The sequence below is a fragment of the Streptopelia decaocto genome (genome assembly GCF_964273445.1).
Source record: "Streptopelia decaocto genome assembly, chromosome: 20".
In the NCBI taxonomy this organism is placed as follows: domain Eukaryota; kingdom Metazoa; phylum Chordata; class Aves; order Columbiformes; family Columbidae; genus Streptopelia; species Streptopelia decaocto.
The window spans coordinates 3,418,307-3,433,650 of NC_138675.1; the positions used below are offsets into that span (position 1 = coordinate 3,418,307).

General features: G+C 41.4%; 1 protein-coding gene and 1 long non-coding RNA gene across 8 annotated transcripts in view; one reads left to right on the top strand and one right to left on the bottom strand.

Moving 5' to 3' along the window:
• The first annotated feature begins 7,409 nt into the window (after positions 1-7,409).
• LOC309448260 lies at positions 7,410-11,401 on the top strand. Its single transcript, XR_014185765.1, has 3 exons — positions 7,410-8,128; positions 9,491-9,560; positions 9,895-11,401. It is a non-coding gene; the product is annotated as an uncharacterized lncRNA (long non-coding RNA).
• Positions 11,402-11,538: 137 nt separating this feature from the next.
• Positions 11,539-15,344, bottom strand: part of VPS13D (vacuolar protein sorting 13 homolog D) — a 78,630-nt gene continuing 74,824 nt past the window's right edge. For all 7 annotated transcript variants that reach the window (XM_082069622.1, XM_082069623.1, XM_082069620.1 and 4 more), the window contains 2 exons: positions 12,908-13,148; positions 11,539-12,118 (listed from right to left, as the gene is read on the bottom strand). In XM_082069622.1, the coding sequence (XP_081925748.1) occupies positions 11,987-12,118; positions 12,908-13,148 (373 nt within the window). In that variant the 3' untranslated portion in view covers positions 11,539-11,986. The remainder of the gene's footprint in view (positions 12,119-12,907; positions 13,149-15,344) is intronic.

Consider the following 15,344-nt stretch of genomic DNA (forward strand, 5'->3'; position numbering starts at 1 on the left):
GGGGATGAGGCCTGTTGAAGTTCAGAGCATAAATAATAATTATCTCTGGAGTGCAAGGGCTCTCACTCGGTGCTTGGCCCTCTGTCCCAGCCCCCGCTCCATTCAGCAGGGTCAGGGAGAAGGGAATAAGGGGCGGTGTCTTTGGCTGACATGAACCCGCTGGGGAGGGATGAGAGGAAGGGGGTCTTGGGGGCTGGGTTCAGAGCAAGGTTAGCCAAATATCGGATAAATTAAGCAAGAGAAACAGACAGCTCAGCTTGCAGTGAACTTTTCACCCAGCTAACCTGTTCCTCACCCTGCATTGCACAGGTGGAGTACAACTCAAATAGTGCACAACCCTTGCTCTCCCTGCCTCTTTTTTTTTGCTGTAAAGCGTGGCCAAGGGGAGACCAGGAACTGAAAGGGGTTTGATTGCTGTTTTGAGTCCAAGAAATATTAGAGTTCTAATTGCTGTCTTTAGAGAACTGACATTAACACCACTAATTGCAGAGGGGTTAGTTATTATTTGTTCCAGTGTAGAACGAGGACCAGTCATTTCTGATCATTGAGGATCAGGAAGAAATTCCATGCTGGAGAGGGCAAGCAACAAATGACAGTGTCTAAACAGGGATGATTAGAGATTCTTTGTGGGAAAATGCAAGACTGGTGGGAATTCAGTGAATTCTGGTGTTTATATTTCTCTGACTTTTCTTCTGCCTTTGCAGTGCAAGTAAATACAAATAATTGCTGACAGATGTTGTAAAAACATAGCATTATGCTAACCATTAAGCTTATTTTTTTTCTTAGTTAGTAATATATATTGATGGGCAGATACGGTGTACTTGGGCTCTTACTCCCATGACACCAATGTAATGGGCTTTGCTCCAGAGGTGTGGTATGGAACCAAGGGCTGAATTTGTTCTCTTGACCCTTTCCTAAATCCCTACTGCTTCTTCTCGGTTTCTCCTCTCCCAAGAAAGCTCCAAGCAAATTAAGAGTTACTGTTTTTAAAGGAATTGTTCCACCACAATCAGTACGTAGTGGTGAGGCTGAAGTATTTGATATGCTTTCCTAGACCATTTTTCTGATTTGTGGTGTGGCAGGTTTGTTGAAGTGTAATACCTGGTAAAGCATTTCAACCTTGTTCTTAGGCAGAAAACTACTGGTTTGAAATTGACACTCGAGTTCTCTTCTGATCTTCTCATTTCCTTTTCGCTCATTATAGGTAAGGAAGGTCTGAAACCAGTAAAAGCTGTCTAATGCACAGTGTTTGCAGGAGTTAAGTCCTGTATTTTTCTGTGTGCCTGCTTAAATTCTATAAAACACAGGTCCTTGCAGACCCCTGTTAAGAAACTTCTACTGGTAGTGGACTTTCAGATGGTAAATGCTGGGAGATCTGTGTCTAAAATGGAAAGAGCATTGCATGAACCTAGAGATAATCTCTGGCTTCAGGAAACTCTGAGCCTTCCTGGCTCAGTTTTGCCTCCTACTCTGCTCAATGCAGAATGATGATTTCCACCCCTCGTTTTGGCTCTGGGAAGGTGGTCAGGTGCTTCTTGGGCTACACAGCGGAACAGCTGGCGGCAGCTATCCCATAGGTGTCATAGGTGGTTGCTGGTGGGTTGCTGGGCCTGTCTGTTGCTGATGCTACTAGTTGTTTATCAAACAGTTTTTCTTCTCATGCAGCTGTTCAAAAAGATAAAAAGAAGTAGTTGAAATCTGCAAAGGCAGCACTGCTCTCTGCTGCTCCCACCTCAGCAGTGACAGGAGCATTTCTGTAGGTTGGATGAGCCCAGTCAGAGAGCGGATTCTGTTCAAACTCACTTTTTATGTTTGTTTGTTGGGGGCTTTTGTTTTGTTGTTCTCATTTTGTTATGTTCCCTTTGTTATGGTTCTGGCTGGCTAATTTTATAACCTGTAGTTTCAAATACAAATACAGCCACTGGGCAAGGAGAAGTTCAGTGGTCATCAGATAAGCGAGACCACTCCTTTTCCATCAGTTTAAGCAGATTCAGCAGAGCTGTAAGTAACATCATAATCTCCCTAAAGACAAATTTGCTTGTCTGATCTGTCAGAGTGTATATTCTCCACAAAAGTTTTTCCCTTTTGGATGTGTTGGTGAAGTTTCCCAGAGCTGTTTTGGCCATTCACCTTGTGGTTCAAAACCCTCGTGTCAAGGCAGGCTTATTTCTTGTACTATATTTTTTACTGCCTCTTGAGCGACATCGTTTAAACGATGAGTCTCTGAGAGATGATTCATACCAAAAAAAGATCTAATAATTGTTACCAGTTATTCAAATCAGTGTTACTGATTTCCCGCATCCTCCCACTGGTCCCTTGAGCTCCCACACCCACTCGTTTTTCCTAATAATTCCCAGGCTTTCTGGCTGTCCGCTCGGTGTGCCCTCCTCTGTGTTACTGTGCTAAGGTGTAATCATCTAGCTCTCCCCAGAGGAACATTTAGGGCTTGGCTGCAGTGACTCACGTAGGCAGATAGGAGCTGGACGTGCGTGAACTAGTGAGATAGATTGGCTACTGGCAGCTTCAGTAAAGCTTCCAACTACATTTACAGCACATCGTCTACTTTGCTGTGGCTGTTGTGTTGCCAGTCTCTGAGGTAGCTAGTTCAAAGCCAGATGAGTAATTTAGCTGCAGGCTACAGTGTTGGGGTGCACAGAACTACAAACTGGATTCTCTAGAGGAGTTGTGGAAAGATTTACCTTAATTACACACTCTGTGCTAGCAAAGACTTGCACCAGTACTGTCCCTATGTGCTGCTGCTGTTCCAGATTGTAGGTATGATTGTTTTTTCTCTTTCACAAATAAAGATGTTCAACTCATGAGGCTTGTTCCTCCAGCATTGTGAATTGAAATCTGTATTGTGCAGTGGTTTGTGTTGTCGGCATGAACAGTAAGCTGCTGTTGAGCAGCCATGTTTTCTTGAAGGAGCTCCTCAGTCTGACTCCCTTTTACCCATCGCGTTCTTCTCTTTATTGCCTGTCCAAGTCTCTTCTAGATCTGTATTCTTTTTTCTTGTACCTTCCTCTCTCTTAGTAATTTCTTCTGTTGGCAGGAACACATGTGATTTTGCCCAGGGTTAGATGGATCTAGAGTCCCAGAGCTGGAAAAGTGTGACACCAGATCAATTCTGGATGCCTGCAATGAGGTATTATTTCAGAACACGTTGACATTAGGGCAGCTCAGGTTCTAAAGTTGATTTTAGAGGTATTTTTGGCTGTGTTAGACTGTCTCATGCAAGGCATAAAAGAAACGGAACACTCTATGGATCTACAGAGTTCTTCCCTAAGCAAGGAAAACAGCATTCACCCTCCCTATTTAGTAACCCTGGGTGTGAAACTGACTTTGAGGGGTTGGGAGACTTGTTAGCTTGTTGAAATTTGTACTGTCAAAAATCCTTATACAGGAAGTGAAAAGCCACTTCTGTCATGGAGCTCATTTGTTCATTCTTGCTGGCAGGGGCTGGGATGGCAAGGACTGAACATACGAATGTTCTCCCCAGTATTTGAGGTGAGCTTTTCGTTTCACAGAGAGTGGCAAGGAGCATGAAATGTATTGAAGAAGCAGGGCACAGAGACAAGGTAGAGGACATAGAGAGCCTCTTCAGATGACTAATAAAAATTCTGTCAATTTCCTTGTAGTCCAGTTTTTTGAAGGAAAAAAAACCCTCTCGCTTGGGGTTTTCCTATAGAGGAGACATGAGGATATATTATAATATTATAGAAAGGGATAAGCATAATCCATCCCTCGCACGGGATTCCTGGATTTTCTAGCTCATTTATGGGTTATTTGGATGGTTCTAAGCCATGCAAGTAAGTAGGATGATTACAAGGACAGTAGCTTGTTGGCTGTGTTTCTGCAGCCTGTGAACTCAGCCCCCAAATAAGCCGACACTGCTTTACATCCCAACCTCCTCTTGTGTTGGATTGTATTTACTGTTCTGTTCAGGGGTGAAAAGTCCTGTGTAGCCTGTGTTGGCCTAAGCAGAATGAGCTCACACGAAAAGAGCAATATAGCTGCCCCCTTTCTTCCTTTCTGTAAAAACCAGTGGATTTATGGCTGTTCTTGTGTGTGTAGTAAAGCTGGCACCACAACCCGTACTTTGTCAGCAGTAGGACAGTTGAGGGGAAGAAAAGCTTGGCATAACCTTTGGTATGTTATTTATTATCACTTTGCAGCCCCCTAGAAAATGAACTTTAGAAAATTCTGAGCCGATGGTAACGGTGAACACTGGGAAAACCAGGGAATCAGCAAATCCATTGTGTTGTGCTGACAGAAAGATACTGTTACAACACACTTTAGCTGCCAACTTGCTGCAGTCACTCAATCCATCATGGTGGGCTGTTGGATCACAAGCCAGTGAAACTCAGCCTGGCGTGTTATTTTAGTCTTACATGGACTGTGAGATAAACGGGGCATGAACCGGCCCCCTGGCAGGGGGTCGACCCCTCGCGCCCTCATTAAAGTGCCAATCAAAAAGAGTAATGGAACAGGGAATTGAAAGCTGGCTTCTTCAGCCTGTTACCGCTCTGAGTCTGAGCAACTTTCACAAGCCAAGGGAAACATTTCTCTTCCGAGGCCAGACCTTCAGAAATTCCTCCTCTCTGTCTCTTTGAGAGCAAGAGCTGAGGCTTGCGCTGGAAACCTGTTGCTTACTACTACCAAGGAAGGGCACAATGCTGCTTCTGTGGAATAAGCAGGTGCTGTGCTGTGCTTGTGTTGGTCATCAGTCAGTGACATGGTTTGTGTTGCAAATTACTTATATTTCACCATTTGTGTGTGAAAGATGCAGAGAAACCTGCTTTCTCCCCGTAGCAGTCCAGTTACCAACATGAGTCTAGAGGGCTTGCTTATGTGTGCAAGGTACAAAAGTGGATTCTTGAGCTGTGTGTGGGTTATTTCAAACTTTCACAGGAACCCACAGCAAATAGGTTCTGCACTAATAATCTTGGGGTGAATTTACAGCTGAGGCTCAGGCACACATGCAGTGCTGAGCTGCCTGTCGTTGATGGTTAATACTCAAATAGCCCTATAACCTCTGCTTTGTCAATGGATGTTCAAAATCTGAGTGCATCCAACATTGCTGATGCTGTGGGAGTTACTGAATGTCCTGTGATATATTCTGGGTTTCTGGTCTGTAAATACATGTTCTTCTGCGCGTCAGCTTCCCTTGGGTGTGTGCGTGGAGGAGACGGCAAAAAGGTAGCTACTGAAAAGAAAGGAGAGTGGATGAAGGTCTTTGTGTTATATGGATTTAGCATTTGAAATCAGGAAGCTTGTATTGTGTTCTTGTATTCTGCGTATACCTGTCTGAACTTGGGAGGTAAGGATGCTGTCTCTGCATAATCCTCTGAAGACTCATAGTGAAACTGCTGTTACACTACAAATAAAGACACATTCTGGCACAGAAGGTAGTGCTAAATATAATCTTCACATTTCTGGGATGTTTACCTCAAATACTGTTCCCTCCATGCTTGGAGATTAAAAGAAATCCTGGAAAACGTATTGGCACACAAAGGATTATTCAAGGGGCCTAGAATTGCACATTGACAGAGGTGGTGTTCTCCCGGGCGCTGGAGTATTGGAGTTGCTGTACCAGGGGCTTGACCTTACTAAATAAGGAGGGGCGAAGTCTGGCCCTGCAAATGGTGTTGTGTGCTTTTTGGTGTGTGGCGGGGGTTTTTTGGTGTGTTTTTTTGCCCTCCCACCAAAATGGTATGCAGGCACAATTTTTTTGCTACATCTGCTACCCAGTGCTGTGTACTGCTGATGGTCGACTGTTTGCAAGGGCCTTGAAGCAACAGTCGCTAGGTATGGTGAGTCACCCACCCAGGGCAGAGCAAATGTTTGCTCTTGCTGTGTCTAGAGGGACAGCTGGTATGATAGATTTCTCTTTTATTTGTTAAAATTTCTCCACAGCTGCAGCATCCAGGGGACTTTTTCTGCTGGCATTTTCAGTGTGCAGCAGCAATTGTTCTGTAGCTCCCACACACAATCCTTGTCCTTTGGGTGACCCATCCATTTATCCAAAATGTAAATGCACATGAAAGCTGTTTACTTCTTTCATGGCCTTTTAGTACTTTTGAGTCAGACCAGAATAGGCCCGAGGTGCAAGGTTATTCTTAGCCACCGAGAGAACTCTTTGTGCTGGGCACGTTGCTTGGGCAATATTGTGTCAGCTACAGAAAAACAAACAAACAAAAAACCCAAATACCCTTGTGATATTGGAGTGTGATTGCACTGAGGCAACATAACTGTGCAGCAGGCTGTTAATAGAATTGATATAATGCTGGAGGCATGTCTCTCTTATGTAACTGCAGTTTGCGCCAAGATTATTTTTATGTCTATACTAGAATGTGCTGTAGTTCTACTGAGGAAAATACCTAAATGTTTTACCCCCCCCCCCCCCCCCCCCGCCATGTTTGTCAGTGGTTAATTAGCAACGTTTTTTTGTTTGTTTGTTTGTTTGTTTGTTTTTTGTTTTGGCAAGTCTCCTTTCATGTGATTAGCACCGCACTCTCTTAGATCTATGAGACATGTGCAAAGCCAGTGGCAGCGTGAGGACCCAGCCTTACAGACACATCTGGTGCTGGTTTGTCCCTCACATTTCCCCACTTCAGAAAAGCTGCTGATAGAAAGCTATGAGAAGCACATGATTCAGTCAAGCTGATCTGTGGCCTCTGCTAATCAAACATTTTCTCAGCTAGGTAACTTTATGGTATTATTGAGGCAGATGGCTTTGTGCTGTCCCAGTTCCTTTTTTAAGGCTGTCAGAGCACTGTAGGCTGTAATAAATAGGCTGTAATAAAGTTGAAGCAATAATACAAGTGGGGGATTTGAAGTGTTTTGTTCCTAGCTCTACATTTGGTAAAACTAAACATCATAATGTGTACTGATTCAGAGTCTGCTGTCACACCTGAATTTTACACAAGTCTGGACTGGAATCTAAAGCCCAGGGCATAGTTTGATTCCCTCCACACCCTGAAAAATACGACAACGTCTTGATAATTTTTTTGTGTGTTTTTTAAAAATAATATTAGTACGTGTGGGTGTGTGTATATATATATATATATATATTTTTAAAAGTATAGAAGTATACACATACAGAGGGAGTGTTATACAAGTTGGTTTCTTACAAGGAATAAATGGATTTGGGGCAACTGTTCAACTGTTGACTTTATTAAAAATGTGTTATGTTTTGGTTTTGTATCTTTGCAGCAGCCTGCAGAGAGTATACTCTTTGAAACCTGCTTTTTGAGACCCAGGTACCAGCGATGAAATCATTGTGATTAGCAAATAGAGGCATGTTCTGGGAAGCAGAGTAAGGAAGGTTATTCCTTGAGAAATCATTATCTAGTGGTTCGTGCACTGTAGGAAACAGGGCAGTGCTAAGCTGTGTTATAGAGAAAAAAAAAGAAGTTAAAATATCTATAATAGCCCTAGGATCCTAGAAAGTAAGTATTCTGTTGATGAGAAAACAGATAAAATGCTGAAAAACCATCATGCAGTCTAGGAGATGGGCCAGCAAATAGATCAAAGCCTCCTTGTCACAGGGAAATGTTATTTTTTCTGTTTTGAGATGTGGGCCATTTAGCCACTTATATTCTCTCCACAGAAACGTAAGCACTGCACTTGTTTGGTAAACAGTGTTCACAACTGAAGCTGTTCAGATAATTATTATAATCTGGCTGATTTACTGGAAATCTATTCAAGAGCAGAAGGAAGGGAAGGATGGTGTTCACATCTTGCACACTTTACCTCATTTCAGGCCCACCTCATTCTGTATTTCCTGTTTCACTGCCTAGACTTTATTTAGAAATGGCTAAGTTTAAGTAGGTAACAGAATTGTTTATGCTGCGGTAATGACTATAACAAAAAAAGTCTGTTTCAACCTGATCATAGCATAGTAAGACGTGTAAGTACATGCAGAACCTCACCCCTGGTTTGAGTCAAGTCTCTAAAAGTTACCAAACGTTTCCCAGTGTATTCAGTGACTTCAGCAAGTGATTAATTTCTATTTCAGAGGCAACAAGTGGGCAGACACCTTATCTACTCCCTGACCTGTGCTAGAGCCTGCGGCGAGCTGAGGGCTGTCTCCAGGAATTACATGTGGTCACAAAATCATATACTGGTGAGTAGTATGGGGTTTGCCTCGTTCAGTAGCCATATTATGCACATATTATGTACTTCTGCATTACCAGATTGTTTATCAGCAATACTGTTTCCTTAGGGGAAAAAAAAAGGTCTTTTAGTGGCCTTGTCACATTCCTGTTAGCTTAGAGCTTAAAACAATATGATCCAAAATAGTAACCCTCCATGTTTTGATTGCTTTGTCAGATACAGGGCAGCAAAACAGAAGTTTGCAGCCACAGCTGTGGATTTAGGTCAGAACAGAAAGGACTTTTGTAGTTCTGCTTGTCCAGAATTGCTTTAGAATAAAATGCCATTGCCATCTGTGTTCTTCTGCATATCTTGCACATTAAGAACTTGAGTCACAAGTCTGCCTCATTTTAGTGGATCTGGGTAAGTGTTAGAAACATTAGGATGCATTTTTTCCCATATAAAATAATGCCTAAAGTGCCTTCTTTTTTATTTTGAGGTGTATTGTTTGATTTAACACTGGCATTGTATAGCTTGGGCAGGTGACATGTACTGTGAGGTGTTACTGTAGCACAAAAGCATCTATCGGCTGTGCTGGTCATCCAGCTGTGTATGAAAGATGTCTGGATTTTATGAGATGTGCTCTACTTTTTTTTTGAAGTTTAAGTAGCTTAGCATCTAGATTTCCCAGTCTTAGATGACTTTTGGCAAATTAGATCATCTGAAATGCAGACTGAGTGTTCAGGTCAGAGAAATGCAGTGTGAAAGTCTGGGTTTGACAGACACTGACAACCAGTGTTCTGGGGGTTGCCCAGGTTTACCTCAAACAGCAGAATTATGTGATGTAAGAAGAGTCTTGAGGGCTCTTTCACCACTCAAGAGGCACTTGTCTAACTTAGAGAATTATTCATTCCTCTCTACAGTAATTTTTTGTTCCTGCACATAAATTAATGGTTTTGCAAGCAAGGGCACATGAAGAAGGTGGGTGGAATAAATTTATTACAATTCTTGAGGATTATGGTGAACTAACTCTTCTGTCAATAATCTTTATTTTACATTTCTTCAGTGGCACCTCCAGCAAGAAAACAAAGTTGGTCAGGGTAGGCAGAGAACAAGTTGTACAGTTTGCAGCACAATTTAGGTAAAATCAAAGCTAACGGTCTAAAGTATTTCTACTTCAGCATATCACTGCATGGGTTTTTGAACCACCACCTGCATAGTTGCTGGGTTATTTAGTCTTTATTAGAGTGTGAACAGCTTTTTATGAAGACTTGAGCAAAGAGGCATGAAAAAACAGTGTCTTCCCTGAGTTGTATTGGCTGCGTGCTCAAGAGTGGGCAGTGGCAGAAAGATGTGTCACTGTTGCTCATCAGTGTATTTTTTTCCCCCCCAGCTTCTGAAATGTGAGGCCTCAATGTGCTTACATCGCTGCAGCCCCCCTCCAGTGCACCGGGCCAGGCGAGGTAAGCGTACTGTCTGCAGCAGGCTCAGGAGCTCAGGAACTTTGCACACCTTGATAAATGCAGCTCTGATATTGCCTTGCCTGCTTACAGCTTGTGTTTGAGTCCTTAAGAATTTGAGTGAAAGCTGGAGACTTGCACATCTCCACATCTTCTGTAAACTATTTTTGAGTATGATTCCAGGAGTCCAAAAGCTATATTTATTCACTGAGTAACAGTGTTAGTGGTGCCAACAGCAATAGGAAGTCCACAGTGAGAGTTCTGAAATTATATAAAAATAGTTGGGTTACAGCAATAAATAACATCATTTGTGCTTTTTTTTAAAAAAAACCAACAGGTCTGATTCAGTTTGTTTTGGAATGCTGCGTGAGGCAATGTGCTGCTTTCAGCTGGGTCTGTACATCACTCTGTGTGCATGCTCTACTATTAAGGGAAAACCGCCTTCTCCATAGATGAGTGAGCAACTCCAGTTACGATCTGTGGTACTCAGGTACATCTAGGCTGGTGGGTACACTTTTCAAAAGTTTAAATAATATTCTCTTAAATCATTATTAACAGTCAAAAGAACAGCTTAAACACAGTCCAAAAGAACTACACAAATTAGATCTCTTACTATGGCTCTGAGTTCAGGTAACTCAAAGGGTGCGTGTACTGTTGAATTTCAGTTGTTTGCATGTCAGCTCCTTATGTAATTGTTACAAAACGTCAGTATTCAAGCCATTTTGTAAATTCTCAACACTGAGCTGTGAACTACTTTTTATTTTCCTACCTACCGTCTTCAGCAGCCAGATATTTGCCGCATTAAGAAATAATTCTACATGAGAGAGAAGCACAGAGTCTTGGTAGCAGAGTCCGACGGGACTGAGACATTAAAGCACTTTTGAGCCAACGTGCTTGTTGAATTCCTTATTTTACTTAAAAATTATACTGAGGGATATACAAAAGTGATGTATTATATCAGTTTCATTTGTGTAATGCATCTTTATGGATTTTGATTTCCAGTCGCAGACCATACACACATCAACTGATACCATGTTTTCTCCTTAGACAATAATCCTCTGCCTTTTGCTTTACAGGAGTTGAGAATTGTTTTATTTCTAACTTTAAAAATATTCCTGTATGTCTTTATGAAAGGAGGTATTATTATTATTATACAAAGTAAACGAGGTTGAAAATAAAGCTATAGTGGTCTCCTTGCTTTGAGTCAAAGGTTTACAAAATAATGTTTGTAGAATGTGGGTTACTCAGAAGTTTTAGGAAAGTTGGGCATTCACATGTGAACTTGGCCCAACAAAATGCCGTATTTGTGTGGGTGTTCAGCACGGTAGCCGAACTACCTCTGGAAAATGAGATGTCCAAGTTGCTGTGAATAAAGGTAGGTACACTCATTTCTCAAGCTTCAGCATGGTTAAAGTTGATGAGACAATACTGATTGATGTGCAACATCTGAAAAAGCATGTTAATTATTTCAAAAAGTTCAATTTTGAAGACGTTGTCATGAAGACAAGTGCCACAGTGATTTTTCTGTCTCCCACCTCCCCAGCATTTCCAGTGCCAGCAGAACTCCACACCAACCCGCCACCTGTGCACACGCGCCATCCGAGTGAAGGAGAACACGCAAGATTTCCATTTCCAAGGCTGCTCACTTGAGCTATTTTTAAAACAACTTAGAAGCGGTGCAGACTTTGCTGGGTCTGAGTGCTGTATTGAGAATAGAATCAGCTTCTTGTTTTCTAATATTTTGAAAATGTAGTTGAATTAGTGAGTCTTCACTGCAATATTTAACAAAATGCAATTATTTTTGTTACAATTGAGGATGAAATTTCAGTGGAACACTAGGTATATATGCACTTATCTGTATTAGTGGTTTAAGAAAAAAACAAACCAACCCACACCCCAAAAATCCAATAACCAACCCAAACAATGCACCCTAATCACACTGTTAAAGCTCCAAACAACAGGACATCTGTGCTCCAGCATCTGCAATTAACTCCTTATTTTATTTTTTAAACTTTTATCTACATTCTTGCACTGTGAAAATCAGCTTTCTCAAGGAAAAAAAAGAGAGAATGGCTAGTTTCAGGTAGTGCAGACTCGGTATATCTCCTTTAATTTCTTTACACAGTAAACAGACTTCTATTTATACCAACACCCTGGTCTGTACTTATTTACATGAAACACTTTTACATATATACATGTTAGCAAAATACAGGGCTTCTCCCAGAACCAAATGCATTTCAGCTATATCTTTGTTATACAACTAATGTTTTTTAAAAAAAAGCCCAACTCCCTTTTCTTACGCACAATGATTCTGTTTAGCTAAATACTAAAACTGTATTTCTCCTTCCCATGTAGTACTTTCTGCAGGTACAGAGTATCATCAGCTCCAGACGGATACTTGCGGTTCACTCTGGCAGTGGGAAGAGGTTTCAAGAGTCCAGCTCTAATTGTTCTTGATTTTCGCTGAGTCTTAACATAAGCTGTTGCTCGTAATAAAGGCTCTTTGCATAGTTTATTTCTTGAGATAGTTTTACTGCAAGAACTTCAGATTTCACTTTCACCTGCAAAAAGAAATGTGATTTTTCTTAATGTGGTACCACCATCATCTACAGCAAAATGTAACGGTTCTGTTATTGCACTGACTGAAAGCATTGGGCACAGAAGTGTTGCACTGGAGGGTCCTTCTCAGTGCTGAGCTGAGGAAGAAGTGCGAGAGGGACAGACAGGTAAACAGACGGAGGTATTGCAGGATGCAAGCAGAAACATCTTGCAATATTTGAAGTTATTATTTCCTTTGCTTCCCCTCCTACCTTTTATCTGGCTTATCTGTTTGGAATGTAAACTGACTGGGGTCAGGGGTGAGCTTGTAACCTTGTCTGTAAAACAGACCCTGCAGCAACTACTGTAATGAAGCCAAAAAAAAAGAAAAAAAGTGTAATGGGTTTTAGAAGCGAGAGTTCTGATTAACTTTTACATGCATGGCATGAACACTCTTTCCGATCTTAGATACCTTGCAGTAAAAAAGTACTACGTATAGGAGGAGAAGACTAGAGTAAGTAGCAAAGTTTCATGTATGCACTGCAAAGTTAAAAGCCCTTCTCAGGTAAATACACATTTCCCACTGTAATTCTTCTGCCTGCAGGAATAGTTTCAGTTTTGCTTTCCAAATTTCTCTGGAGTTTGGGGAGTGAGTTCTGTTGCCACCTAAACCTTCATAGCAGCAGCTATTTTCAAAGTTTTTGTTGTTAGGAAACGCAACACTAATGTACAAACACTTTCAGCATCAGTACAGGCATGAAGGGGAAATAAAAACCCCCCCAGGAATGAAACAATAAGTGCCAGACCCTTACCATGGGTTTTTGTTGCGATGGACCTGGCATTGCTACACCGCTACTTGTATTCACAGCTTTCTTGGTCAGCTGTATATACACATTCCCGTGGTCTTTGGAAACAAGGCAGTGGTAGAGATCGTCGTACTTGACCTCCAGGAAGATGGCCTCGCGGTCCGTGTAGTCACCGCTCTTCAGGAAATACACAGCTTTCGATGAAATGAGAACACAATAGCTGTCTATGTTCTCCACTGCTATGAAGCTGCAAAAAAGAACAAGAAGAAATATTAGTGTCTTGAAGCTAAAAATACTAAACTACAAGTGTCTTCACCTGTGATGTTTTGAGTGACCTTTAGAAGTCTTTCAGAAAAATTAATAGCATAACAAGTACAATTCATCTGTATTTAATTTAAAATGTTTTAAAAATCAAGCCGATGAAGTACCCTCTCACCCAGTTAAAAAAGATCATGCTGTAAATCAAGTATTAGTGCCGAATGCCTGGCTTCTAGCTTTGGTCATTAAAAGGGCATATAAAAATATCCTTTAACAAGGCTTAGGAAGAGTAATTTCCTTGCACTGGAGCACCGCAAGCCCTAATACTTAATTGTAAGTTCAGTTTCATTGCTGATACATGAAAGGTTTGCAGACATTTATGACAAGAGCATTATCCTTCTACACATTGTAAACCTGCTTGCGCTTCCCTTTACCACGCACCTCCTCTGGCTTTGAAAAACAAAAAACAAGTTTAACCTGCCGCCTGGATCAGTAGCTAGAAAAGAGAAATTAGCTGTTTAACACTGGGGTGAAAGGTTAAGCAGCAAGCAGGTTTCCCCAGAGAGATTAGGCTGAGTGATGAATAGTGGAGGTAGAAAAGAGTGAGTTCAGAATATCCAGAACTATGATGGCTGAGAAGGCTGATGTGTTAAAAAACAGCAGTAAGGAATGCAAAAGTGAAATAGATATTTCACACACAAACGCTTCTCCTCCACTTCTGATTTACTACTGAAATGAACCTCATTAATGTTTTGGTTTTTTTTTTTAAATGCTGAAATCTTGAAAAAATTAAGTATGAGCTCATAACTAAGAAAGAGTGCAAAACAGTAATAATGCTGTGTCACCAACCCACAGCAGCGGCAGCATATCTGTAAAACCAAGATTCTCATATGTTGTCAGGTAGGTTCAAAATTACAATTTCCGAAGTGGTGCTTGTGCAAACCCGTCTGCTGTTGTCCTGACACACTCTGCAAAATACTGCTCTGTCTGTGAAACACGAGTTGTCACCAGAGCAGAAAAGTTTACCCTCTCCAGAACTACTATTAGTTCTACCATTTAAGCAACACTTGGCACAAATTACTCTGAGTTATTGAATTGTGTTCCTTAAAGCAAAACAAAATTGACAAAAATATGTGTATTTCAGCTTAAAAAAACCCTTAGGTGAAAGACAATGTTAACACAGTTACTGAAACGAGCAATTCCCCCTCAGCTTTCCATCAGAGTTCAAACACCCCGGGGTAAGGTTTTGCCTTTGAAATAAGTTAATTAGACCGGAGAGTGCTATTTTTTATGAAGTGTCACAGAAAACTTAATTTTAAAACAGAGCAGCATGATAGCCTGCAGAATAATGGCCTTGTTCCTTCGGAGAGGCACATAAAAGCAAGTACAGTGTTTGACAGCGATCCCGCCTTGGACTCGGGGCCGACTGCCACCAGAGCACAGCACAGCAGCCCTGCGGCTGTCGGGCCTGCTGCTCCTCCAGCGGGGAAAGAGCATTAAAGGTGCTGTCAGAACCCCCTAACACTGCAGTGCTCTCCGCTGCAATCGTCACAGCAAAACTGCCGAAGTTGAGAACGTTTTCTGTATCCCCAAAAGCAGAACAGCTGTATTCCGTTCCTGCTGTATGGTGGTACGGGGGACATCCAGGGAGAGAACCGCAGCACTAAAGCTACAGAAGGCTCAGTGCAAGCCACTAGGCAGCCTACACGTTTGGATTTTCTGCATAAGAACAACAGATTTTATATCTACTTTTCCATACAAGATTTTTACTGGTGTTATGTATATATTTTGAAGAATGGAAACAGAGGACTGTGATTTAATGGTGAAGCACAGGAACATTAGCTAATTTGTAGTTCAAGCTCTACATTTTGTTCTAAGTTTGAGTCATGCATCATTACCCATTTTCTCTTGCCAACTGTTTCTTCTCTGTGTCTAGTTCTCAAAAATTGGGTGTTTAACCTTTTAAGATACTACTTCAAGTTACTATTTTTTTTAACCCATACTTCTACGCTATTAAAAAGATCTCAAATTAATAAAATGAAAAATTAAATGAAACATGATCCAGTAGAACAAAGTAGAAGCAACCAGATCTCCAGAGAATTTGTGGGTTTTTTAACAACATCAGGAAGTAATTACACAATATTTTCCAGAAGTGAAACAGTGAGCCTAACTGGAAAAAAATGTG